Source organism: Channa argus, chromosome 9 (assembly GCF_033026475.1).
Source record: "Channa argus isolate prfri chromosome 9, Channa argus male v1.0, whole genome shotgun sequence".
NCBI lineage: Eukaryota > Metazoa > Chordata > Actinopteri > Anabantiformes > Channidae > Channa > Channa argus.
Window position 1 is genome coordinate 15,040,358 of NC_090205.1, and position 26,704 is coordinate 15,067,061.

The 26,704-nt window shown below is 38.4% G+C and overlaps 1 protein-coding gene across 7 annotated transcripts; it reads left to right on the forward strand.

The window, feature by feature from the left end:
• Window positions 1-3,873: 3,873 nt before the first annotated feature.
• ppp1r9ala (protein phosphatase 1 regulatory subunit 9A-like A) lies at window positions 3,874-26,563 on the forward strand. Of its 7 annotated transcripts, none has more exons than XM_067516299.1 (20): window positions 3,876-4,161; window positions 4,671-6,700; window positions 14,895-15,027; window positions 15,189-15,309; window positions 15,705-15,809; window positions 16,178-16,313; window positions 17,287-17,445; window positions 17,566-17,619; window positions 18,185-18,414; window positions 19,697-19,793; window positions 19,885-20,011; window positions 20,193-20,344; window positions 20,694-21,018; window positions 21,092-21,149; window positions 21,239-21,307; window positions 21,687-21,888; window positions 22,384-22,428; window positions 23,289-23,405; window positions 24,172-24,360; window positions 25,323-26,563. In XM_067516299.1, the coding sequence occupies exons 2-20, from the start codon at window positions 4,835-4,837 to the stop codon at window positions 25,479-25,481; spliced, it is 4,344 nt and encodes a 1,447-aa protein (XP_067372400.1). In that variant the 5' UTR covers window positions 3,876-4,161; window positions 4,671-4,834; the 3' UTR covers window positions 25,482-26,563. The 7 variants fall into 7 exon arrangements, with proteins under 7 accessions (XP_067372407.1, XP_067372400.1, XP_067372403.1 ...); XM_067516302.1 differs by having other exon boundaries at window positions 20,694-21,003; XM_067516300.1 differs by having other exon boundaries at window positions 4,684-6,700.
• Window positions 26,564-26,704: the final 141 nt, after the last annotated feature.

A 26,704-nucleotide genomic window follows, 5' to 3' on the forward strand; every position in this document is an offset into this window, starting at 1 on the left:
TCCACAATCCTCCCCAGAAACCATCCTGCCACCTGTTCTCTGGATTCCATTTCTTCCACCTCCTACAACCAGTTGCACCCACACTAATCCCAGGCCATTCCACAAATCATGAATACATCTCTCACAACAGGCACGTTTCCCCACACCTTTGAAGAGGCTTGGATTGTCCCACTGTTTCCGAAGCCTACTATTGAGCCCTTCCCTGTGGAAAATTAAGGGACCTGTCTCTCTTTTTCCATTTCTTGCCAAGACTCTTGAACAGACAGTCTTCAATCAAATCCCAAATTTTCTTTCTCTAAATGTCCTCCTTGATATAAACTAGTACAGCTTCAAGAGTGGACACTCTACAGATACAAGAACTGATGGTCATCTAATCCCGGAGGGCTGCAAAAGCTAAGGCTCAGTCTTTTGTATTAATCCTACTTGATCTATCAATAGCCTTTGACACTGTGAAACACCAGAACCTCCTATCTGCACTCTCTGACCTACCTGGACAAACCTACATAGTGTCTTGGCAAGAGCAAGTTTCTTAAACAGCTTTTACTATAATTGTAATGCCACTGACACATAGCTCTTCCTGTCCTTTCAACCAGATGATTGTCTCATCACAGTTGTCTCTCTGGCATATATTCTTGGGAGAGAGAGAGGCATCTTCAACTTGGACTATCCAAGACAAGACATCTGGCCTTCTCAGCCAGAACTTCCATACAACACAGCATCAGTGTCAATCCAGTAACTACAGTGATTGTCCCCAGGAAGTCTGCAAGAAATCTAGGGGTCATCATTAATGACCATCTTTGCTTTATTGACCACATCTCCTCCAACTTTTGGGTATGCAGATGCCCTCTCAACATGGTTCTCAATCCCAGTCCTTGAGGACCCCTGCTCTGAATGTTTTCCAACCACCCACTGCTGATTTACTGCATTAGGTGTTTACAGTCAGTCAGAAACTGGAAGATACCATCTCAGATTAGGGTGGAGTCAGGAAAGACAAAGCAAATTGGTATCTTACAGCTTCTGACTGAACAGAGGGTTAGCTGGAAAACAAGCTAAGTCGGGATCCTTGAACCACTTCTGTGCAACATGAGAGTTCAGACCCTTCCTATATTCCTCAATGTTTGAAATCATGTTCCTTTACTTGCCACAAGGTGGCAGCATTCACTTTTTAAAAGATAGGACTATCAAGGCAGAATGAGATTTAACCTAAACCTGACCAAGTTTTTCCCATCTTAAAAGTTCACCTATTTATTTTTGTATTTATTAATTTATTTCTCTGCTGGTGTACTCTTTTGTGCAACTGTATATAGTTGTGTTTTGATTTTTTTTTGCCCAATTATCTTAACTAAATCCCTAATGCTTCAATTTATAATAAAACAACTACAAATATTTTTCCAACACTAATCGAATGCTCAAAAATGAATGCTCACATTTTGAAGGCGTTAAAAGGTGTAACATCCTATTTACTTCCTATCATGTTAGCTCACCCCATCTTGCCAAGGTAAGTAGTGAAGGTGCAGGGCCTGAGCTCACGCTGGGGCATGTACAACACAAAACTCACATTCCTGTGACGCTGCATACCATCAAGTCACAGCAGAAGCCGACCAACTCATAACAATGTATGAAAAAGTCAATATGGACTACAATGCTTTGCCAGTATGTCTTTGTTATTTCACTGAAGCACCCAGTTCCCCAACATTTCATCTCACTATGCTATGAGTTATTATTAAATTAAACATTTCTTAAGGTACAGTAAATGTTTAGGTTTAGATGACAACACAAGTGGGTGATCAATATTTGAACCCACTGCAAGAAAGTGAACAAACAAACTGTGATGCACTGAAAAGTCCATACTTGACAATGGATCCATTTAGATGCACAACAATGTACTGTATAAATCCAGGTAGTCAGTTTTGTGTTAGTAATACTTGGCTGGATTGAGTTAGAGAAACTTCCTCAAAGGTTCCACTAACTATTCTCAACAGATATTTTTACCTGCTTCTGTTTCCGTTTGGTATTCCTGCTCATTCAGTGTTGTTTGAAGGGTTGCTATAGGGACCACTGGCTTGGTTGTGGCGTGCCATGTTACCCCTGGGAGAAAGCCCACTGACTGTGTAAATATGGCTTTTCAGACCCACAGTTGCTAGGAGATGATCTAGCCAGCTAGAAATGGCAAACAGAGACACATGCAACCTGTATGTGCTCACACAGCAGACGAGTTCAGATGTTGTTAAGCATTTTGAAATGTATGAGTTAATGGTGATTTGCAGAGTTCTTGTGAACTCAGATGGTAAATATACTGAATGTTCAAGGTTAAACAGCTATTAAAATTGGTTTCCTCTTTGGAGATGATTATTTTGAGATGTAACATTCGTTCTGACTCTTTTAAAGAGTAAAACTTAAATTCCACAGTAAAGAAAATTATGTCTCAAAAAGCGTGATCTATAATTTTCACTTGTGTTTTAATCCCAGTCTGAAAGCTCACATCCCCATGGTGGTAAAATGTTCGTGGAAACTCATAAAACAAATCAGTACAGTACAGTGACTACAGAGCCGTAATGTACAGTGCAAATAAAGACACCACATCTACTATGTTAATGTGAGTATTTATAAGACACTGCATAAACTTCACATATCAGATAACCACGTCTCAAATGGAATGTGAGGGCAGATAACACCAGAGGAAATGCCTGAGAACTGGATTTTTTCCAGAGATGTCTCTCTGAATGTTAGAAAACACTAATAGAGATCTTTAATGTAATGGGTTTAAGGACTTCAATAATGTTATATTATTTCCATTTTGTTTATTAAAAGATTGGTAATCATGAGGACAAAAAGTAAGTTCTCTGGAAGACAAAACCTCAGCGGATTCAATATTTCATGTTTTGTAGAATTAAAAATGTAGATGGGATTACACTTTAGGCAACTGAAATGAATGGCCATGTCCACAGAAATGCCCGATAAATAGATCACCATCTGCCTAAGCCTCTTGCTGCAGTCTGGTTCGTATTTATCAATAATTACTACCCTCTTTGCATTTTGTTACGTGACATGTCCTTTTACACAAGTGGACTGTAGGGAGTGTAGCCCTTTTAAATTTTCTAAGTTTAACATACAAAGCCTTTTATACATGACTTGATAAATGTGATATAAAAATAAAGAGCAAATTAAATTCACTAAACATTTAGAGAATATTCAAATATTCAGTGGATATTCATACAAGTTGGAGTTCACTGAGTATCTTCTCCCACTTGATTTGTCCTCTGCTTCCTACAGTAGGCCCATATGATTGGATAATATTTTTGCAACCTAGGTTCTTAGCCACCAAGGAAATCTTGACTACACTGTTATTTTTACAGCTTATCTCAACAAAAAACGAATCGTTTTATTTTCTGAATTAAACAAGCAGGTACAACTAGTACGACATATATTTGCAATACGGAGAGGCTGTGATTTAAAGCTATAAGCTAAAAGAATGTGTCACGTCATTTAAAAAAAAATCCAAACCAACAAAACCCTGGGCTGCTATACAAAGCAAGAATTTAAAAGTCTACAGGCTATGTAACACGCCTCCTGGTCTAAACTTCATGTATTAATTTGGTGGAGTGCCCCTTTAATGGCAAACTATAATGAAAACAATCGCTCAGGCAGAACATTACATAGAGTAATATAACATTTGTATGGAGAGGCCATTTTCTTTGGCAGGTAGAATTCGCTCTGCCTACTTGGTTGCAAAACATGCACAATGTAAACGAACTCAGGTGAGCTGCTTTTGCAACCAGGGTGTGGACTTTGGCCTGTGCACGGGTCTTGGTGAGCTCTGATAATGCATTACACTCTTTTTCTCCGCACAGCTCCTCGTGTCTCAATGCTGTGCACTGGAGAGAGACAGAGGAGGGTGTGGAGAGTAGAGGACTGGTGGTGGGTTACAGTCCTGGAATGTGCGCGCGCTCCCGACTCCCTCTGTTCTCCTAGGCCGCACAGAAAGACTTGTGTGTGCGCGCGCAGCCCGCGACAGCTCTGGAAGTGCGAGGAGGAGGCTGGGAAACGCTGCCGGAGCGGGGAATGATGGCGGTGAGCGAGAAGAAGGGACAAGTTTGATACTGTCAAAGTGGGACGTTGTGTGCAATCTTTCGGCGCTCAGCGCGATGAAACGAGGAGAAGGTGAGAGCCCTTTAAAGTTGTTTAGCTTTGTGTCGTGTTGTGCGCTAACATTTTCAACGGCTCGTACTTGAAATGTCACAATGAATTGTTCAGACTGAGGTAACGTTAGCGTTACTGGCGGTCGGTTTGTACTGATCTGTTGGCCCAGTACGTTTAACTTTGTTTCGCCTTTTTTATCTGTGGAGTGGTGCTACCAACAGCACACACTAACCCATTGTGGCAAGTACGGCAAAAGTTTATGGCTATCTAAAGTTTCTTTTGAGGCTAACAGATTTGGCTTAACATTAGCTAACGCCAGTAGTCAGACAACCACCAAATGTCGTTCGAATGGTTGTGCTAACGTTAACGTTATCAGCCTAAAAGTTCTGCATGTATTCCTGTTGTTTTGACTTTATTGACCAAATGTTGAAAAGGACAACTGCGTATCAACCAAGTTTAAGCGACTACATTTAGGAATAACAGTTAACTTGATGGTGCCTGTTCTCTGTATTAACATAAGTTACTGTCAGTTTCTCCCTTCAGACGTCTTCGCTCTGAGTGTTAAATTGAGACAACAGTGCTCCAAAGAAGCTCCGCCGGACCCGATGGCACCGCTCGCGTAAAGCGGATGATTACAAGTTAAGAAAAACCTTCAACAACTTTTCTAATTGGGCTACGGTGATAAACAAATAAAATGATCAAAACAGAAAGCAAAGCAGGCGAGAGGACCGTGAGGAGCGCATCCCCCCACAGAAATGCCTTCAAGACAGACTTCCACGCTATTAAATGCTCATTCGACGGACCAAAATCGGAGGCTGCTGCCAAATCCTATGCAAATGGCTCGAGCGATACCCGAGAGGACTCGAGGGGGAGACCCTTTGGGAATAGAGTGAACAAGATAAAAAACATATTCCTACAGATGGATGGTCAGCAACAGGAGAGTCAAGAATCAAAAGTGATCTTAAAGCCTGATGTGTCCCCCCCAAAACCGCAATTTCCAGTCAACACACAGCGAGTTAACTTCAGCAATGTCACAAGCCCTGAATCACACAGTTTAGATAAAACACCCAAGGGGGAGGATGTGGAGATTGACAAAGTGGCTTTGGCAGAGAAATTTTCTGTGACTAGAAAACTCTTTGAAAGAGGCATCAAAGAGCAGCCAGCAGCTGAAAAGCAGTCTCCAAACAGACCAGTGAGTCGTTTGTCCCTCGGAAGTGTATCTGATGATGGGAAAAGCACAAGGAGAGTGTCAGGATCCTCAGATATCACTAGTAAATCAGAACAAACACCGGCAACTGATGTTGAGAAAAAGAATGCATCTAGACCATCACTGAATGCTGGGCCCATGTCCAAGAGGTTGGAGAATTACATGCCTGAGAAAGACTCAGAGGACTTCAGCACAACTGCTGCAAAAGCTGGAATGGTGACTGCACAACAACACAGTACTGCCGAACACTTACCACCTACCTCTCCAACAAAGGACATCTTACACAAGGCTACTACTTCTGTTAAAGAAGCCCCTAACTCTTCACCGGCAACTGATGCCACTAACAAAGATACATTCCCAACAGCATGTGCCATCAACAAACCTCCAGTTCCTGGGTCTAATACTGGGCTGAAACCAACACTCGCAGGTACAAATGCAGCTTGCAAATCTGTTTCTTCAACAACTGGTTCCACTAACAAACCCCTGTCACCAGACCCAACAACTGCAATAAGCCTTGGCTACAAACGCTCCTCATCATCTGGTGATGGATTTAACAGGACATCTGTTGGTGGGGATGAAGGCAAGCCACAGAGCCCACCACCAAGGGATGTGAAGCAGCCTCTTCCATCATTTGGTGGCGTTCAGAACACTAATAGGGCCAGATATTCTGAAAAAGCCAAGCCTAATGACAATGTTGTACATAGTCCTACTAGGGAGAAGTCACCCAGCCAGACCTCATCATTGGACTCCAGAGGGGTGGGCATGGTACGTGCAGAACTAGTAGTTGTTCAAAATGAATCTTCAGAAAGTGAAGAGAATGAAGATGAGAATGTTGAAGATAATGTGTTTGAGGAGCAGAAGGTGCAAAGCTCCAAAGACTTGCCATCAGACCTGCAAAGAACTTCTCCATCAGAAAAACTGAACTGCAACGCTAGTCATCAGGTCACAGTGAAAGATGTTGCAAAAGAGACACACATGTTAGTAGAGACTGTGGGTGAAGGTAGAGTCCTGGAGGACAATGAGCTATTTGAGAGTGTAGTTGTGAGTCAGGAAGGGGATTTTAATTGTGAGGAAGATGATGAGGCAGCAGAGGAAGAGAGTGAGCTTGAAGAGCACGTGGGCCAGAGCACCTTGGGTAAAGCCTCTCCATTGGTGTACGGTATTGAAAATGAAGCATTTGTAGATGACAGAGATGTAGACCAGGCCCTTAGGGGAGAGATGGAAGAAGAGGAAAAGGAGGAGGAAGATCACATGTGTAGGGATTATGATGACTGTTACGAAGCACCTGGTCTGTCGGATGAGGAGGAGCTTCCCCCAAAGAGGAAAATCATGTTCTCTACTGACCCCATTCTGGTAAGTATTTTATACTTACCTGAAACATTAACATTTTGCACAACATTGTCATTACAATTCACTGCGTCATTGACTCAGCAATGTTGTCTGAACAAGGCGTTTCCCTTCAGACATGAGGTATGTTAATGGAGGCTGAGAATGAAGGCTTTGAATCTTATGGTCATGTTGACGTCACAGCTTCTGCACTGTATCATCAGACAAACTTTGTCACAGCTCAGAAAGTCCAAAGTATGGGTTGTGTGATCTTTTGACCAGGAAGCTGGTATTTTGACAGCTTCGTGTCCTTTATCCTGTTGGCAAAATGCTGTATGGTATTTTTGGAAGCATTGTTGACTTTGCATAAAAGCTTGTGAAAGCAGGGCTGCAGCTGAAGGAGAACAACAGTAGTGATGTTGAGAAATGTGAGATCCTGAGTCATTAGTCTGGATTTGTAATTTCACCCATTTAGAGCGGCTCCTCCTCATTTCATGAATCATATGTAGCACTCATCAGGGACTTTTCACTTCTGTCCAAAACAAACATGAGGAATTAATGGATTTTATTTCATAACTGATAGCAAGGGTATCATGTTAGTGTGTGAGAATTTCAGATTTTTTTATTTGCATAGCAAATAAATCATTTTTATGAAAAGCAAAAACAAAGCACTCTTGTTTTCTTATTCTGGTTTATTTTGTTTTATTGAGTGTGTCTAGTTTCACTTCATTGAGAAGTCCTACATTTCCATTATAGGGTTGTAGTGACAAAATTACTAATGTTAGAATGCTTTTACTTTAACTCTACATTAAAAATTGTGCTTATCATATTTCAATATTAAATGTCTAAGTGCCTGTGTCCAAATGTCAGTTGCATTTATATCTTATCGTTTATGTAGCCCTCCCAGAGCAGTAACCTCTGACTAGGAAATGCTACATTACAATCCCTCATTGTACCCTCATCTTCCAGCTTTACAGTGTTGTCCTCCAAGGTTTATTTCAGTTGAAGTAATGTCTTTTTAGTATTGCCACATGGCATGGGTTAACAAATACAGTGGTTGTCTTAGGGGTGTGGTGGAAATAAAGGTAATTTCTTTCTTCATAGATATTCCACCATCAATGTATCTAGTCAAAATTTTGGATAAAACAGGAGAAAACACATCGTTGTGAACAGCTCAGTGTTTATCTAGGATTTAAACTGTATTGTTATCTCAGGGTGTGGATCCCCCGCCCCAACCCAGTCATCCTGGCAGGGGGTCCTGGGAGTGGGGACCAGAAGCTGGAGTAGAAGGGACATAAACAACAGTGGAACTCCTCCACCCAGTGAAGCTATGACAGAAATAAACTCTGCTTAATAGTATATAACATGATTGCATGAAAGGGTGTAGTGGTACAGAGGCAAGAAAGAATACTAGAAGAGATTTGCCAAGACAATGATGTAAGCTAGAGGTGAAGTTTACATATGGTGCCCATTAGCCAGTTAAGTGACACAAATGTCCCACAACCAACATTTCTTTACCTGTGGCCTTGCTAACTCAGGCTTCCCATACTGCATCATTCTCCACAGTCTGTTAGTCTTAACTGGCACTGTGCTCTAGCACACTTGACTTGTAGCCAATTAGGAGAGAGGAAGTACTTGTAGCTCACAATGGGATTAGGTCCCTATGTAACTTGAGACTTCTTGACAGAGATGTCCTGTGTGGAAGAAAGGTCCTCTTTGTGAAGAAAAGAACACATACAGTGTCAACATGTATCGCTCTTATCAGGGTTGGAAAGAGAAACCTGGATGAAAGCTTCTTAGATCGTCAAGCAGATATTGTGTATTAATAATTGATAAATACATATAATATACTTAATATGTAGTGGCATTGATATAAATGTAATCAGTTTGCAATGTAGCAAAATATTGCATGTTTAAGCATAATGTTCATAGAAAGAATCATCTGCATATATGGCAACTGTTAAATATAGTAGGGCATTGAGATGATGTATTCCCACTGCTGCTGTGTCATTGCATAAGTTTGCTTTACCTTCTGGCTGTGTGAGCAGTATAAATATTGCACCCCTACATTATATTATTTCTTTGGTCTTTCTATTGAGGATTTTGCTTCCCTTTACTTTACATAAATGCCAGGCATGTAATATTAGATAGTATGTCAAGACATGTCCTTATTCAGAAATGCATCACTTTGCTGACTTCTGTTTCAGTTTAAGTTTGATTCTACATCAACATTCAGATTTGCTCTGAACGCTGTAGTGTGGCAAAAAGTCGGCACTCCTACTGTAGGTGTATTTTCTGGTTGTGGACAAAGATTGTGAAGTCATTGTTAAGGTGGTTATGTGAGATCATTAGCGGTTGTCTTTAGCTGTGTGTGGCATGTTGTACATAAGAACATTTGGAACATGAAGCAAAGTCCAAGTACACTTTGATAGAAAACATAATGTCTGTATGATACACTGTATGATTTTGCCACTGTCCAAACATACTTTTAGCAGTTTAACTTACCATATCCCCACACTAAAACATTTATTTAATATATTTGGACATTTAAGCTCAGATAGTTAGATAAATATATGTAACCACATAACAATTGCATTTTTAATCCATGCTATTTCAGAGGGGCAGAATCTTCAGCTTTTGTGACTTAATGTCATGTAATTTGAGAAAAGAACAAGAAGCATACTCCATGTTTGTACTCATACTTTTGTGGCCCATTCATTATGTAGTGTTATGCTTTCCATTTCCTATCTGACATGTGTCTTCTGCTGGCTGGAGGAATGTGTCTGACATGACTCCACCCTCAGCCAACCAGCAAAGAGACAGTCCTCTTATAGGATTTGAGTTCTCTCCAGCCACCTGGGCTAGTGGGTGACTGTGTGACAAGACAGAGTGGAATACTAATACTGTCAAGTCAATGCCGGTCATTAAACAACTTGGCATGGAATGATCCGTGGCATGACTATGATTGCCTTAAGTAGTTTCATTATGCAATTACAGACAAACACGTTAAAAGATCCATTTTTAATTTTGTGGCTACGTTTTCTCCGGCCCTAGTGAGACAAAAGTTGCTTTTTTGGCCACTTATTAACAAACCTGTTAAACCTGCTTATGTTTGCACTTCTTTGGAAATATGATTCCATTATGGCATGCCGCCATAATTTTCTGTAGTGCTGTAGGTCACACATTAACAAAAGTTTAAACAAGGGAAAGTACAATAGTTTCATTTATAGCTAATCTATGTGAACTCTACAAACAGTTAATACTATAGGTTTTCACAAAGGAAGTACTAAATGCATATTTTGTGTTTTTCCTGGTGTGTTTACACATGGTCTAAAAACTAGGCCTGATGCTGTCTTTTCTTATTTCTGTGATCTGTGCCAGGCTGCCACCCTTGCCCCAGCTCGATCTTAAATGTATGTTTTAAATTGTTGTTGTTGTTTTTTTTAAAAGGCCTTCTTATATTACAGTTTCCCCAATCCAGTGGTCAGCCCCCATTTTACACAGAAAAGAGGTTTGCTTTTCTTCACAGCTGCTGACTCATTTCCCACACTGGTATTCTGTTATGTGGAGGAGAACGAGGGAAAGGTGGATTGAGTTTCAGTTAGGGTGTGGGCATGTGTACTGTACATCTGTGTGTGAGTATACATGGAGTGAATGGACCCCTGGAGTTGTGGGGGAGATCCCACACATATGCTGAAGGTCATGGAGAAAATAAATGAGTTTTTCTTTGTTCTCCCATACGTGAAGTCCATGTACCTGATTAGCAGTTGTGTCTTTTAGTAGTAGATTTAGTTGGACTGGATTTGTGAAATGACAAAAGAAAATGGGTATTTAGTCAGATAACTGGGGACAGTAATCAGTGAGGTTAGAAAAAGCTAGTAATAAAGAGGTTGATTTCTGTCTTGCTTGCCTAGGTTTCAGAAAAAAACAGAACATTGTTTAAGAAAGACTTGGGAGGCCAGGCTGAGCTGCTGGTTCTCAGCTGGTCTCACATGCAGTGGTTCTTTGTATTTTCTGTTAGCCTACATTTCAAGCCTTAATTATTAAATTCTTCAAAGTCTAAACTATAAAGTATATTGTATTCCTAATAAAATTTATGTCTGCTCTACTTCTGTGACTCTATTTTTAACCATCTAAATTAGGCAAGAATCAAGTTTGGGGTGGGGGGGATCATGAAGTACTGGGTATAAATTCAAGTGGCATAGTGCAGTACTGGTTACATTAAATTACAGCCAGTAAGACTTACCACTGAGCGGCATTTTCTAAGCTTGATGGAGAGATTGTTGTAGCTTGATTGGACCAGCATCCTAGTCTTGAGCTCCAATTAGTCAGTGGTAGGCAGGCTAGATAACAAATGTGGGTATGTCTGGCACCAATCCCAGTCAGGAATCCACGTATTCTTATTTGCATAATATACTCAAAGGGTTAGCCACACAAAAGGAGGTCAGGGCTGTAACTGTAGTATAAAAAGATTCAGAAGGAGGACTCACTTGGGTTGATGGAGAGAAGTGATAGATTTACTGCTGCGGCTACTTTCTAATTTTCTTTCATTTCATTTGAGAGGCTACATGAGAAGGGCATGTGAAAGTTTACCAGATAAGATAAACCTTTATTTGTGCCACAATGGGGGAATTTTCCATGTTATAACCGCTGCAAAAGTCTGCAGTTGCACGGAAAGAATTAGTGTAGAGAATGAACGGATCACACACTATGATTCTATTTCGATAAATGTTTGAGAAAACAAGGTTGATCTCTTAATTTTTTATTTATAAATTGTTGTGTTAACCATCACAGTATTCTGCACTTAGAGTTGATGAGTTGTTGATGCCCCATGCAATTGGATTTTTGGGGGCTAATAACATGCTGTTTCTTGTTGTAAAAGGAATAGTTTGGAATATTTCACCCTGGTCTTAATAGAAACTTGAGTGGTATTTATGCATATGGAACAGGGTGTTGGTCTTTCAAACTTTTCTTGCTTTTCACTGTGTCTGTGAATGCTTTTATCTAGAACACAAATACACTATAAGAAATGAGGGCCACACTGTACAGACCTTGCTCTGTAGACAATCTGCACTTTCCTCAAATTTCAATTTTTTCTCCCCGACCGTCCCTTGATTGCTATGACAACAATATAAAACTCATGGCTCATTTAGATGTTCCATTTACCAGCTTTCTTCACAAGTTGTGAACAAAGTTAACTTGGAAGCAAATTTGTACTTTACAGATTCAACAGCTGGGGCATTTTTGCAATTTTGGATTTTGGGACACTAATAATTTGATAAAACTGGCTCCCAGTCTGCATTTGGATTATATAAGTGCATGTGATTTGCTGCAGTGTTTCTTTGATTTTCATCCAGACAGTGTGAATTTGTTTCTGCCAACATGGATGGTTGGTGTTTATTGTTTTTATGTTGTCTTAAATAACAGGCAATGGCTGAAAGTGTCCACAGATTCCACAAATGTACATAAATCACCATATTGACATAAATACATTGTTTGCAGGTTGTTAAGTGTATCTGGAGATTTCTCAGAGGACAGCACTGTAATAAAACTGTAAATCCTGTAACATCACCTACTAACAGGCAACAAGGCTTAAGAGGAGAGTAACATGTGATCTCTTGTCAGCCGGTGAATGTCATGGTAACCAACAGATTCATATACTGCTTATGCATTGTATTTTGATTGATTTCCCTTGTTTTCATCCACATACTTTGTTTCATGCATGTGTAATTTTATTCGACACAATTAGTTTGTACTGCATTTCTAATTTATTCTGTAACCATGAGTGAAAAGTTGGTAGATCATACCTCCACTGGAACTCAGGGGTATACAATAGAGTAAGATTTGTCTTATAAATGCTGTAACTTCGATAAATTCTGAATCATTGTGGCCCAGTTTAATATAAATCATAGATGGTGAACTTTGAAGTTAATTTTTAAAAATAATGAGGGCTGTATTGTAAGGCCCTCATTTCTTACAGTGTATTGGCCAACAGCCTGTTCTATATGAATAAATAGCGCTCAAGTTTTTATTAAGACCAGCTACAAAGATCCCAAAGTATTCCTTTAGGGTCCTGAATACAGGTGAATTTGTGTTCCATTCATCCCTTGAAAACATATTCCCCCAATAAATATATTGTCAAACTTTGGCCAAACCTTTTCTAAAGTAATAAATATTTTGCCAGACTTTGTTAAAAAATAAACTACTATTGTATCAACCCCTACTAATTACTTTGTTGAGCATGCAAGCAGTTGCATGCCTTGGTTAGTGCATAGCATTGCTTTTGCTCTTCCAAGAACCACGCTGTTCTAGGTCACCAACTTGACTTTATGCCTAGAGGATAAATCTGAAATAAATACAACAGTGTGATAGAAACCTTATGGAAATGAGCCGAACATTTATATAATCCTAAGCAAGTGTCTAACGCAACAACTATACTGTATGCACCTTATGTAGTTTCCTGTTTTCCCACAACAGTGCTTCATATCTGTGTCAGGGACAGAACCAGAAAGCAAAAAATGCAACAGGTGGATTTTATTTGGGTTTTATTATCGTGGAGTCCATCATGGTTTTATTAAATAAACAATATTAAATATACAACAGATTTCTGGACCTGTAGAAAAGGTCAAATAAATAAAACTATTTTGAAAGGTTATACACAAAGAATAACTCAACAAATTGACTGATAACATTAAACTGACACAACAAGGAGAGATTAACCTCATGGAAAAAAGACAAAGAGGAGCATAAATCCTAGCTGATAAGACCATTTTAAAATGAGAGGGGATCACAAAGACAAAAATAGTACCAGCTCTACAATTAATACAAATAAACAGGACATGTAATGTATAGGTTTATTAAATCTAAATTATAACTCAGGTCAATAATGCTATAAATATAGTTTAATCCCCAAAATTCCAGTCCCTGGCTCTTATTCTGGTCCTTGGCTTGGGCGTTTTCTTTAAACTAGGCTCCGCCCTCAGCCAGCTCCTTTGCCATGCTAGAAATAGGAACTCAGACAGGTAACTCAATGACAAAGAGAAATTAATTGATATAACAAAGAAAGAATTGACAAATGCTTGACAAAACAGTGTTTACTAAATGTATGTGCATAATTTTTTATAAATAACCGTTTTTTATAAAACCTAAATTAACTGTCTGCACACTATTATGACTAAATGTGGTAATGTTGTGGTTGTGTGTGCAAAACTTAAACCTTTCATTGTGTGGCTGTGATTATGGCCATTACACCCTGTAATAACTGAAAGGAATATTCCAGGTTGATACACAGACAGACATTCACAGACAGACAACCATTTACATTTCACACTCACACCTACGAGCAGCTTAGATTCACCCATTACCTAACATGCATGAGTTTGTATTGCTGGAGGAAACCAGAGTACCTAGAGGAAATGCACACAAGCACGGGCATAGAAAATCCACACAGAAAGGTGTAGGTAAATTGCACAGAGTATGTATAAACCATGCATGTCATAACACCAGCTTTGAGGAAAAGACTGTGGACTGAAGCTTAGGGGATTCATAATTTTTTTTCTTTGCATTGTAATTTATTTAATTTTACTATGCTGATGACCCTTGTGTCCTCTGAACAATACTCTTTGCCCTATCTACTTAGCTCTCCCCAGCTATGTCCTTCTTTTCACGCTGCTAATGTTTAGTAATGCATGTATGCTTTATAGGTGCCACCAAAAACAGCTTCTTGGACACATTCAGTTCTTTCTGAGGCCTGCCTGCAAAGTTTACAACTTCTGGAATCTATGATTAAAGTCCTCTAGACAATCTCCTGAATGTAGACCGGCTTCATTGTCATTGATACTTCATTTACATCTGTATAAAAAATGTGATATTCCTATATGAAAGATGCAAAAAATAATATTTGTTGGAAGAGGCAGTCTGTGCAGTTAGAAAACCGCTTCATATTCTCTGTCTTACTGAAAATGGGAAAGAAAATATGAGTTTGATGAATCAGTGTGTGCATATTAGTAGTCAGTGCTCAAAATCTTACAAATTGCTCTACTATCCTTCAATGGCTGCTGAAGTGTGCTTCAGTAGTGCCTTAATTTCCTCTAGTAAAAGTCTAAAATATAAGCGTAATTCTCCCTTACCATCCAATGTCTGCCTAATGATGAATAGGAAAAATTGTATACCTGTGTAATGTAAGTAGTGTATTGTAACTAAGCACATTTGACCTATACAGGTCTTTAGTACCTTCTCTAATGAGGAGTATGATCGCCGAAATGATGATGTGGATCCAGTTGCAGCATCTGCAGAGTATGAGCTGGAGAAGAGAGTGGAGAAGATGGATGTGTTTCCTGTGGAGATTGAGAAAGGTGAGTTTGGTAACACTAAATGTTAATTCCTAAACATAAGTTTCCATATCACTACAAAAAATGATGATGAACATGAGAACTGTTGGCACATAGAGTGTGTTTGCTATGCAGTTTTTTCCAACTCTTTGAAATTGTTATAAGTTCTCTGCATTGTATCTTAGGGGACAATGGGCTTGGAATCAGTATCATAGGAATGGGAGTCGGAGCAGACCAAGGTCTGGAAAAGCTTGGCATTTTTGTGAAAACCATAACAGAGCGAGGAGCAGCTGAAAAAGATGGACGGTGAGTTAAAAGTGCTAAACCCGTTTTGCACAATCCTAAACACTTTGCACACAAGAGTCACAAGAATGTTTATTTATATATTTTTTTTATACAACTGGAAACATGTCATGCACTCACTGCAACTGTTTTTATATTTACACTCTAGGAATTCCTTCTCCCTTTAGTGACACACACAACCCAAACCGGCAAATTTATTTAGAACCTCATGAGAAAGCTAAATAACTCAGTGGTATTTCTGTTTTCCAACCATTTTTAGATGTGCCTTATTGTTAGTTGCACTGGGGCTACTGTATTATTACTATGCTGAAGGTGGTGCTTACTTATTATGAAATGCTTTGAAAAACTCTCCTTGTAATCACTATCACTATCACTATCCCACTATCCCTTTTCTCTAGCATACAGGTGAACGACCAGATAGTGGAGGTGGATGGTATCAGTCTTGTGGGTGTCACCCAGCTGTTTGCTGCAACAGTCTTGAAGAACACCAAAGGCACAGTGAGGTCAGCTTAAAGCCCATCTACTTTGTAACTAAAAATAACAGGGTCAAAAAAGCTGTTGACATTAATGAGACACTGTTCTTTCACTGTGATTAGAAATAATTGGTAAACAACTAAGTATGTTTGTTTCTTAATATTCCAGGGGCCATAAGTTACTTGTGTTTTTTTCTCAGGTGAATGAGGCAGCACAAAGTAATATGTTAATGATTTATCATAGGCAAATGAAATATTACCACATGATGTTGTTAGGCCTAAACTCCATCCCAACATTTGCATTTCCCTGTAGGGAGTAAGACACAAAAGCTGCATTAGAGTATTTCTAGGCAACAAGTAAAATATTCCATGTTGTGGTGTGTCATTATAAATAACAGGTTCCTGATTGGACGGGAGAAGCCAGGGACACAAAGCGAGGTAGCCCGCCTCATCAGTGAGACATTGGAGCAGGAGAAGAACCAGCAGCACCAGCAACAACACTTGGACGACCCCTATGAGCACTCCACAGAGGAGGTGAGTTGCTAAAAGTATTTGCTCAATATTAAATCATGTTTGTGTATATGGTGTTGATGGTAGAGATCATAAAGATTTCCATATTAGCACATCATGAGGGCAGCTATTTTTACAGAGATAGTTAATTGTGGATTAACATAATTCGCACTGATGATATAAAAACATATACCTTACATTTTGTCCCAGTTATGCTAAGCAACAGACTTTCGATTATGTGAATAATTCTTATTTGCCTGGTATTTAGGCATGTCTGTATGGTGAGGTGAAATATATCTGTCCTTCTCAAAAATATGTGTCTCCCATTAGTAATTATGGCTTAGGTGTTGAAATGAAGGTTATTCACAAGGTGGAACTCGTAATTAATATAAAACTTAAATATGTCCCTTAACCATGCCCAGTCCAATACCACTATTGTTAACCAGGAAGTGAGTACCTGGCTATGAGTAAGCAATGTGTCACTGTTCTGCTGCGTTGGAAGGTGTTCATTCAACTACTGCCTGTCTGCAAGAGATGTTGAAATATTTGCTTTCTACAGTTCAAGCAATCACAAGCCTCTGTTTTTATGATAGAGAGACAAAACAAGGAAAATATGTGGCATTTACTTGACACAAAAAGCTATGTTGCATGACTTAGAGTGAGGAAGTAAGCACTGTTCTACTGGCTCTATGGGTATGCAAAATATATGTATATGCTTGTGTGTTAACACATTATTTTCCAGAGAGCAGGTTCTTCATGTTCATATGTCAATACTGGAAATATGCTACAGACATGTGTTGCTAAACACAAAGAAAACTGCCTCTCAGTCAGAATTTCATTGCTGATCTGTTATAGCGTATTGATTAAAAGGTTTCACTTCAAATTGTGTTAAGGGTGCCGCTGAGTGGTTTGCGGACACATGCTGAGCATGTTCCTGAGCATGTAGGGTGTGTTGGTGTTCACAGCATGTGATGCCATGTGTAATATCATATTTCAGGAGGAACACTATGAGGAGGAGGAAGGAGCTGATGAGAGGATTCTGGGCTCCAATTTCTCTCCAGGGCGGAACGTAGAGGTGTTTGAGCTGCCTGATTCTGAATCTTTGTTTATGCCAACCAACATGGATAGCTCTCAGATGACATTCAAGTTCAAAGAGGTATCAAGCCATGACATGAGCCTTATGTCATTTTAAAGTCTCTAGGTTTAGGTTTTTTCTATTAGGTCAACAAGGAGTTCAATAGCATGATAACAAAATGTTTTTGTTTTTCTTTTTTAGCTGCAGCTCAGACACAGCATTGCCACAGCTGAAATACATCAACTAAAAGAAAAGGTATGATGGAAATGAGTAAACTTTCTTATTGCTTTCAAAGATATTGACATAAAATACAAGAGAACTAATTACATATATATAAATGAGTACGGTAGTGTTAGAGACTATATAAGAACATTTGTACATTTTCTAATCTTTCTTCCAAGTGTAATTTTTCTTACATTAAATGAGAAGTTTTTGGAGAATTGTTTCTTAGATAACTGCTTTTGAAAGTTACATTTTATGTCCTAACAATGACTCATTATTATGAATAGTATTATTTGCATTGCAAACTAGTTTTGATAGTCTATTGGTAAGCTGTACACTCAATAAAACATTATAGTGTTGATTAATCAACATTATAATGTTGTATGAACATTTTGAACAGGGCTGTTACAGTAAGTTGTTTAAAAAATGGGATAACAAGATAACAGACAGACTGTCTGATTTAATTCCTGTTTCCTGTTCCTGTACTGTTTACTATTTAATTATATTAATAGTAGTTTTTCATACAAATATAAGTAGCACACAGATAGCTAAAACAAGTTTTGTCAACCAAAGTTTATATGTCAATATCTTTATATAGCTTATGGAATTAGAGGAGGACAAATCGTTGTGGGAAGCAAGGGAGTCCGCACTGGAGCAAAAGATCGAGGACAGCAATGACAAAATTCTAAAGTTGGAGAATTTCTGGCTGGAATCCCAGGCTCTGTGCAAGACTGTGAATGAACAATTAGCTGAAACTCAGGCCCAATATGAAACCCTCGACAAAAAGTACAACAAGGCCAAGAAACTGCTCAAGGACTACCAACAGAAGTGAGTTTGTCCAGAGTTACAGAACACTTGACTGTTGGAAGGGTCAGTGATGTTTGTTTCAGTGGTTTGATTATATCAGCTTATTTGCAGAACACAATAAAATACAACAAATGTTGGAACTTTTAGCTACTTTCATTAGTTAAGAAAGTAGCTAAACTATATTAACCTAAAGACAGAAATGTTAAAATGTTATTAGCAAGTTTCAGAGAAACACGTTTGCACTGCATCCAGAAAGTATCCAGAAATTTGATCTATTTTGGAATAAGGCTGTAACACAACTAAATATGGAAAAGTTTAAGTGCTTTCTGGATGCACTATAATCAGGTATGTAATTCTGCAGTCCAAATTAAATTTCTTTTGCCTCATAAGCTCTCTTAAATGCCGACTGAAGTTTGTGCTGCAAATGTTTTTTTGTCCAAAAATCATTGTGTGTTTGAAGCAGGGTGACTCTATTTTTTTAACTAAATGACCACAAACAGTGCAATTTAAACATACAATTTTGTTAATATTACTATTATTATTGTTGCTGGTGTTTTTTTTTTGTTTGTTTTTTGTTTTTTTTTGTTAATACATTTATTTATTGGGGACCATATAAAGGAACATTAATCTCATACAGTGAAAAGAGATTTTACCAGATTTAGTTTATAGCAAATTTTCATCTGCAATCCCCAGGGAGTTGCAAAGCATATGGAAAAACAATAGATAATCAAATACAATTTTATAAATACAAATTCAAATTGCAAAGCATTGGATACTCAATAGATCAAACATTCCAGCACAGCACCCTCCCTCCACCCCTACTACGTGCATATACTCCCTCTTTTCCTTCTGTTAATCTCTGTAGACACAGGTAACAATATTTACTTGTGTCTGGCTGATGGTCCCTACAAATTTAAGATTTAAAAAAATGTTTTTTTCCAAACAGATGTGCTTCCTAAAATCTGTTTGTTTTGTAGTGTAGGTTAGTACCTACACTAACTGGAAACCAAGAGGTTTCAAAATCACATAAGGTTTTCCCACATGGTGACAGTGGTATATTGCCATGCCAACTATTCAGGTTTTCTGCTTCCCTTATACAGTACAGTGGGCATGAATGTGGTTTCCTCCACAGTATTTAAAACATTGTAGAACTACATTTAAAAAAGCCTGTCAAGAAACAATGTTTTTACTCTGTTAGCAGAATAACTATGAAAACCTAGTTGCCACAAAATGATTTTTTTTTCTTTTTAATTGCATAAAAAAAAGACTAATGGGTAACCACACTTCCTTGTTCCATCCCCAGAGAGATAGACTTTGTGAAGAAAGAGGAGGAGCTGAAAAAAAGTTTAGATGAAAAAGACAAGTGGTACAAGGAGCAGCTGGAGGGCTTGCAGAACAGGGTAAGACACCTGCATAGAAAGTCTTTATACACCACTATAGATAGACTTTCTAGAGACACTGTAAAAAGCTTTGGTGTTTGCTTGGCCGCAGATAGCTGTCCTGGAGTCCGGAGCGGCCTCAGGTGTGGAGTCTCTCAGGGGTCATGGCTCTGCTGCAGAGGACAGACTAAGCAGCCAAGATTCTGTTACCAATACAAAATCTGTTGACTCACTGCTAGGTAGAAAGGGTTACTACAGTTATAAAAAATAAATTGCATACGTCATATTTTCATTGTGTTATCCGTAAAACATTCACAAACACATATAATGCATTTCAGTGAACTCTGGTAAATAAATAAACCAGTAATACATTGTGTTTATGACCTATGTGACATGCATTTGTTTTATTCTCTGATGTAGAGCAAGATTGGAGTGAATTGGTGCCTGAGACTGAGCGCTTGGACACCAGTGCACACAGAGCAAAGGGGCTGCTGGCTCAAAAAGCCAAACGTCAGCCGCCATCTCGAAACAAACTAAAGGAGAATCTCACTGTTGCTTCAAGTCACTCTCAGGTTAACCTGCAACAGCTAACGCTATTACACTGCAGAGATGCAGAGCATTGTCATTTTAGATTTTTAGATAATTAAACATAAGATGATTCACAAACGTTGGGCAGGCAGCGAGGAGAGCTGTCAATTTTACTACCACTTATTCTGTGGCCAATTTGCCTTTTTGCAAGCAAAGCTTTTGAAATATTGCAAATCTGGTAACACATTTTGCTCTTGAGGTAGCAGTTTGTGTGTGTGTGTTTTCATGACCCACCCTCAGAGCTGAGGAGTGGAGCTTTATTTTATATGAATAGCTTTTTATTTTCACACTTCCTTTGATTGTCCCTTTAAATAATGACTTTTTTCCCATCAGGAAACTGAAGACGAGGACGAGCAGGAGGAGCAAGAATCTCCCAGGAGGCAGAGGTCTTTTCAGGAGAGCTTGTCCCTACCAGTGCCTGTCTGCTTTCCTGGAAATGAACAGAAAGATAACCCAGGCCTGGCTAAAGCTGGATCCACACATAGGATAGAGCTGTCTAGCAGCCCATCCTTGTCACCATCCCATGGTGATAGTGTTGAAAGCACTGGAAGTCTGTCATTGTCTCCTCCAAAAGAAACCACATCTCCACAATCCCCTTCTAAATTGTCGCGCAATGCCAAAAAGAGGGAGTCCAAAGGCAAGGGTAAGGAGTTAAAAGGTATGTAAAACCCAAAAGTGGTGAGACTTTCTCCTATATTTCTATTGAGACTGAAAATTGTTGTTTTTTGCAGAGGAGTTAAATGAGCCATCACCGGCAGGAAAACCTAAAAGACGGTTTCCAGACTTTGGGTAAGTTTCCACAGTAATCACTGTTTACAGCTTTGAGGTTCCCACCTTTTCTGTACTTAATGGGCAAATGTTACTAATGATCCAAACAGAGGCCTCCGGAAGTCAGGTGGTAAAGGAAGAAAACACGACAAGGAGACGAGATCATCTTTGGACAGCAGGTTCAATTAAATACCATATATAACAAGTTAAAAGCTGTTTGTTTATGGCTTGTTGTGGGCCTTTTTCAGAGTTCTTTAGACATATTTTTTGGGAGTTGTACTTTGCTATGTAAGTTTTTAGAAGTGTTACAAGTATATAGTACATTTATTTTCAGTTATTATTATCCTAAAAATATCTCTCTATCATTGACTAATAGTGGGTTATTTATAAATCTTCAATATCACTCATCAAATGCTTAAACAGTTTCCACAATTCTTCTCATTCTGTGGATAGAATGTAAGGAAAACAGTACCGAATATTGAAATATGTTTTTGTTTTCTCCTTTACTCCCTCTGTCAAATATAAGCCTGTGAATGTTTTATTTTCTAACATGTCCAGGGGGTCAGCAGAGTTACTGGAGGAATCTGGAGGGAACCTGTCGCCTGCAGACTCCATGACTTCCATCCCTACCTGCATGCCCTTCTCCTGGTTTGGAGACAAGGAGAGGGATAGAGACAGGGAGCCATCGTCCTCCAGCAGCAGCCTGCCGTATGTTACTACTGAGACCAGCAGTGAGCAAAGTCATGATCGGAAAAATAAGGTATTCTATGTAACATTTTCTAATTTACAGTGGAAATAAATACAGACCGTATTTGTATTGAGCACAACATTAATAAGATATTTGTTTGCGTTTCTTACACTATATAAGGGATCACAAACATAAGTTAGTTATGTCTGTCCTTGATCAACACTAAACATTTTGGGAATTGCTGAAATCTAAATCTCCAAATAAGACTACAATAACTAGATCCAAATGTTATCCATCAGAGAGAGCTAGTGGGAATGAATTTAGTGGTTATGCCATGAGTTTGCACACAGTGACACATCAAACGCATCCAGTGATATGCCTTGGTAACTGTTACACATGCTGCGGTCATGCTGACGTTCCCATGATACTGTTTAATGAGTTCAAGGCACGAGCTGAACGAAAAAGACATAATTACCTAGCGCACAGTTTTTGGTTCTGTTGTTGTTTGTATTATGGTGCTTTGCTGCCTGGACATTTGTCTCATTGAGCCATGTTTCCTTCAAACAGACAAATCTCTCCTGGTCCTCTTTATTCAGTCGCTCTTTAGATTTGGTACAGTATACAAACTTTTGTTTTACCTTTGATTTAGATGACACATATTACTAACGAATGTAGCACTGCAATGTGTGATTTCTCACTTCAACGCATCCTATAAATAATTCACTGTTGCTTTTGTAGTGAGCAGTGCTCTAGGAAACTGTCTGATTTTCTTTTAATTCACATTTAGAAAGATGTGGCTTGTGTTAAAGCAGAAAAGATGAATAGTTTCTGTAGCTTGTTGCACCGGCTAATCTGAAGTTTGATGCAAGATATGCTGAGTAAACACTAACTGCTACAATGTAAATAAATTGTATTGTGATTTCAATTTTTATAGTGTTGAAATTCAACTGCACCTTAGCTTGCACATGACTGGGGCAACAGTCTTTGGATATTACCTTTATTCCCATGTCAACCTACTTCAGTGTCTTAGAAACAAGACACAGATAAATGTTTAGACTGCAATATATGTGAAAATGCAGACTTGATGAACTAATAGTTCACTTAAAAGCATCTGCTTGACTAAATTAGCAAAATGTGAATTCCTTTTCACCTAGAAGTGGTGTTATTGTAGTTTAGATGTACTTGTAGTTTTGGTGGTGGATTGGTTTTAGTTTTAATCACTTTGAATATTGTGCTACAAATTAGAGCTTCTTTCTTTCATATCTTAAAGATCACAGTCATGTAGTTACTCATAATCAAAGATAAGCTGTTACTGTAGTTTGAATCATGTATTATAAATTTAGTCCCAATGAAAACAACACTGCTCTAACTGCCTCACACCTGTAGCTTCATTTTTGCTTGTCGTAGTACAGAATTGTTGCTTAGTCGTGTGTTACTCTAGTAAATGCGTTCCTTGTTTTCACTTATTGCAGAGCTTTTCAGTCATAGATGATTCTAATGCAGCCAGTCCCAGTTCAGACATCTCTGGGTTAGTTGCTGAACCCAATCTGTCTGGGCGCTCACACACTTTAATCTTCTCTTCCAGTGAGGTGAGTGCTCTCCTTGTTGCACAGTCACAAAAGCCGTGTGGGATGCCTTGATGCAGCTGAAAGGGGACATTCTCAAGCATGCTCTGTGAGCCTTCCCCTTTCATAGCAAAGATTAACTCATGAATGGAAATGGAATAGATAAGAGCAGCATGTGTGTGTGTGTGTGTTAGAACTGTTTTCGTGGCTTAGCATTTCTTAAGTCAGCTGTGATGTTACTACTTTGTACTTTTGCTGTTGTTGAAACCGACAACCAGTGCTTCATGTTCTTTACAAGCTTTGGCAAACCACAGAACATTGTTGACTGCTCTGCTGCCTGCTCAGTGGTGTCTCACCCTCTTTTTTTTTTTTTTTTTTTTTTGGACATGCATCTGAGAATGTTATTTTGCTGTTATTGCACGATACTCAGGACTAGTTTGAAGGATTTGTACATTACACAGGGTTTTGTTCATCAGAGCTTGTACTACATCTCGTTTTTGTTTGTTGTATACGGTCTTGTAGTTGGCCTTAGTTGTTTGTTTGTTTTTTTATTAGGTTTTGCGTCTCCCTTTTCTCTTTAACTCCTTTTTAGCAACTTCCCTACCAGTAACAAAATTGAATTGCTTCAAATGTTACATTAAAACATGATTGATGTTTGCATTTCAGTACTGTCACTTAGCTATGCATTAATGACAAAAACACATACAAATTATAAAAATACATATTAACACTATTACTAAAGAAACAGTTTTCTTTTTTTATATATCTGTATTATCTGTGCCCTCTACAGACTTTGGATGATGACCCAGTAGCTTCGGGAAAAGAATATCAGTGGCAGAACCGTGCTGTCTCTGAATGGACCACTCAACAGGTGTGTCACTGGTTGATGGGTATGAATATGGACCAGTACACACCTGAATTCACAGCCAAGCGAGTGGATGGTCAGCAGCTCTTGCTCTTGGACAGTGAGAAACTTAAGGTAAGACCAAAACAGCATTCAACAATAATATTACTTGTATAATGTTGTTGTAAGGATAATTAAAGAGTAAAGTGGGAATGTAAAGTGGGAAGACTCCTCTCTTACTGCAAACCAATTGGTGATTATTCAGTCTGGGCTTGCAAGCATTTGACTGCCACCTTGTGGCCAGATGATTTTGAGCTAGAAATACTAAAATAAAAATATCAAATAACAATTTTTTTCATTATGTTACTTAAAGGTTAAATAACATTAGGGTTGTTAAGAAGAAAAATTAAAACAATGGAAGTAGAATTAGGATGATATAGGAACTGTACATCGCTGCTGATCTGTAGCATATGGATATTTTTTTATGCTGAATTATTTCAACTTAAAAGTGAGATATCAAGCAAGCAGAAAATAGAAGGGACCACCAAATGCCCTTTACTGGCAGAGCACTGGTTGGAAGGGATTGTAAACCTCGATGAGGTTTCTTATGACACCTAGACTTAAACCTTCTAGAAGCCAATGCAGAGATTTGAATAGTGGTGTGGCATGTTTCTTTTTTGCCGGATTACAAATGAGACATGCTGCGGAAGAATCCTTGTGCAAATCAATAAATCTCAAGTTGCTTCTGGTGTGTGTGTGCGTGCGTGTGCGTGTAGTTGAGGGTATGGTATGGTATAGAGAAAAGAAGAAGGCCAGGGCTAGAAACTTGCCCCCGCCAAGATACTTAAAAGGAGTTTTCCAGTTGTATTTTCACCATCTTTTTATAAAAAATTAATCACATACTGATAATATGACGCAGACTCTGAGAGTACTTTGGGTAAGCGGGTGCTTTGATGAACATGGTATTATAGTAAATACAAAAAATATCAGTATATTCATTAATGATTAAATATTGGTTGTACCATTTAAGTCCTTTTTTGTGACTTTTAAGTATGGTCAGATTATTCTACACTATATTTCTGTTTTTTTTCTTTCAGGCACTTGGTGTGTCGAGTCAGAGTGACCGTTCAACAATCAAGAAAAAACTGAAGGACATGCGTAAGGCCCTGGAGAAAATGGAGAAAATGAGAGAGAAAAGAGAGAAGGAGGTTCGACGCAGTGGGAAACTGCCAGTCAGTACTGACTCTGTCTGCTAAGGTAGCAGCTCTGTAGTCTGACTTCATGCAGCTCATATATTTCATTATCATATAGAACATTTTTTGCAGTACCCTTTTTATACTGATAGTGCTGTGCTGTTCACAGCGTTAACACCTACAGCTGTTGACTTGAATGTTGCAGGAATATACGTGGGACATAAATCACAACTGAGGTGTCAGTTGTGATTTATGTTCATCGTTTACTCTGTTTTTTTTTTTTTTCATCACTGTTTTCCCCTAAATATTTTAACCAACTTCAGCTGAAACCATTTTAACTGAAAGATGGTGAGTGCAAAAATGGATATGTGACCAAAAAGGTAGCCAGACATTTTTTACCACTAAAAAGCTAGAAGCTATAATTATATTTAAAAAAAAAAAGTCTGTTTTCAGATATATTAGTTGTCGCAGATCATGCACACCTATGGAAGTCAAATGTATTCTGCTTTTGCAGCATTTTTGTATTTTTGCTTGTATACTATTCCATGTACAACTTATTTGCAGGAATGATTATTGTACAGTTCAGATAAAAGCACTATATTTGTCTTTTAAACTTCAATGGGCGACAAGGTTTCAAATGTATAAATAAGTTTTATACATGTGCCAATTAACTGCATATTTTTTTTTTTACCTAAAATACAATTTTTCATTTTATAATGTGTACATTTTTTTTCTACTAAGTAGAATAGCTAGACTGTAATTTCCTCTGAATGAAAAGCAAAAAAAATCACGTAGGGACCAGTGTAATGCTGCTTCTTCTGTTCCTGACAGTGGCTGTATGTTGCTGAGATGGTACTGTAATGCTCCGTATAAATACAGAATGTGCAGGTCTGCTACGTGTCCACCTCACTGGTCCTTTAGATGTAAAATGAGCCTGTGACAAGGACTTGTGAGAGTAAGCTCAGCAGCATCATTACTGATGATTTGACAGCCAAACCGAAGTGCTTCCTTAATTCTTCTCAAGCATGAATCTTTTTTCTGTATAGAATATAACATGTTGGACTGCAAGAAAATGGTTTTCCATGCCTTCTGAGTCAGAAACATTTCTTGGTACATACAATATCAATAAACTAATTTTCATTTTATCTGGTGTATTTTTTTTTCTTTTATAATTTAGTTTTTTTTTTTTTGCGTCTAAAGAAATGTTAAGAAAATTTCTTTAGGGTTACATTTTCTGATTATATAATCAGAAAATCTAGTGAATAGAGAGAACCGGATACTTTGCA

Excerpts from the sequence above, each read along its gene's own strand:
- ppp1r9ala (XM_067516299.1), top strand. The coding sequence starts at position 4,835 with ATGATCAAAACAGAAAGCAAAGCAGGCGAGAGGACCGTGAGGAGCGCA. Across the intron at positions 20,012-20,192 it reads ATCTGTTGACTCACTGCTAG|AGCAAGATTGGAGTGAATTG; the intron begins GTAGAAAGGGTT and ends TCTCTGATGTAG. Across the intron at positions 20,345-20,693 it reads TTGCTTCAAGTCACTCTCAG|GAAACTGAAGACGAGGACGA; the intron begins GTTAACCTGCAA and ends TTTTCCCATCAG.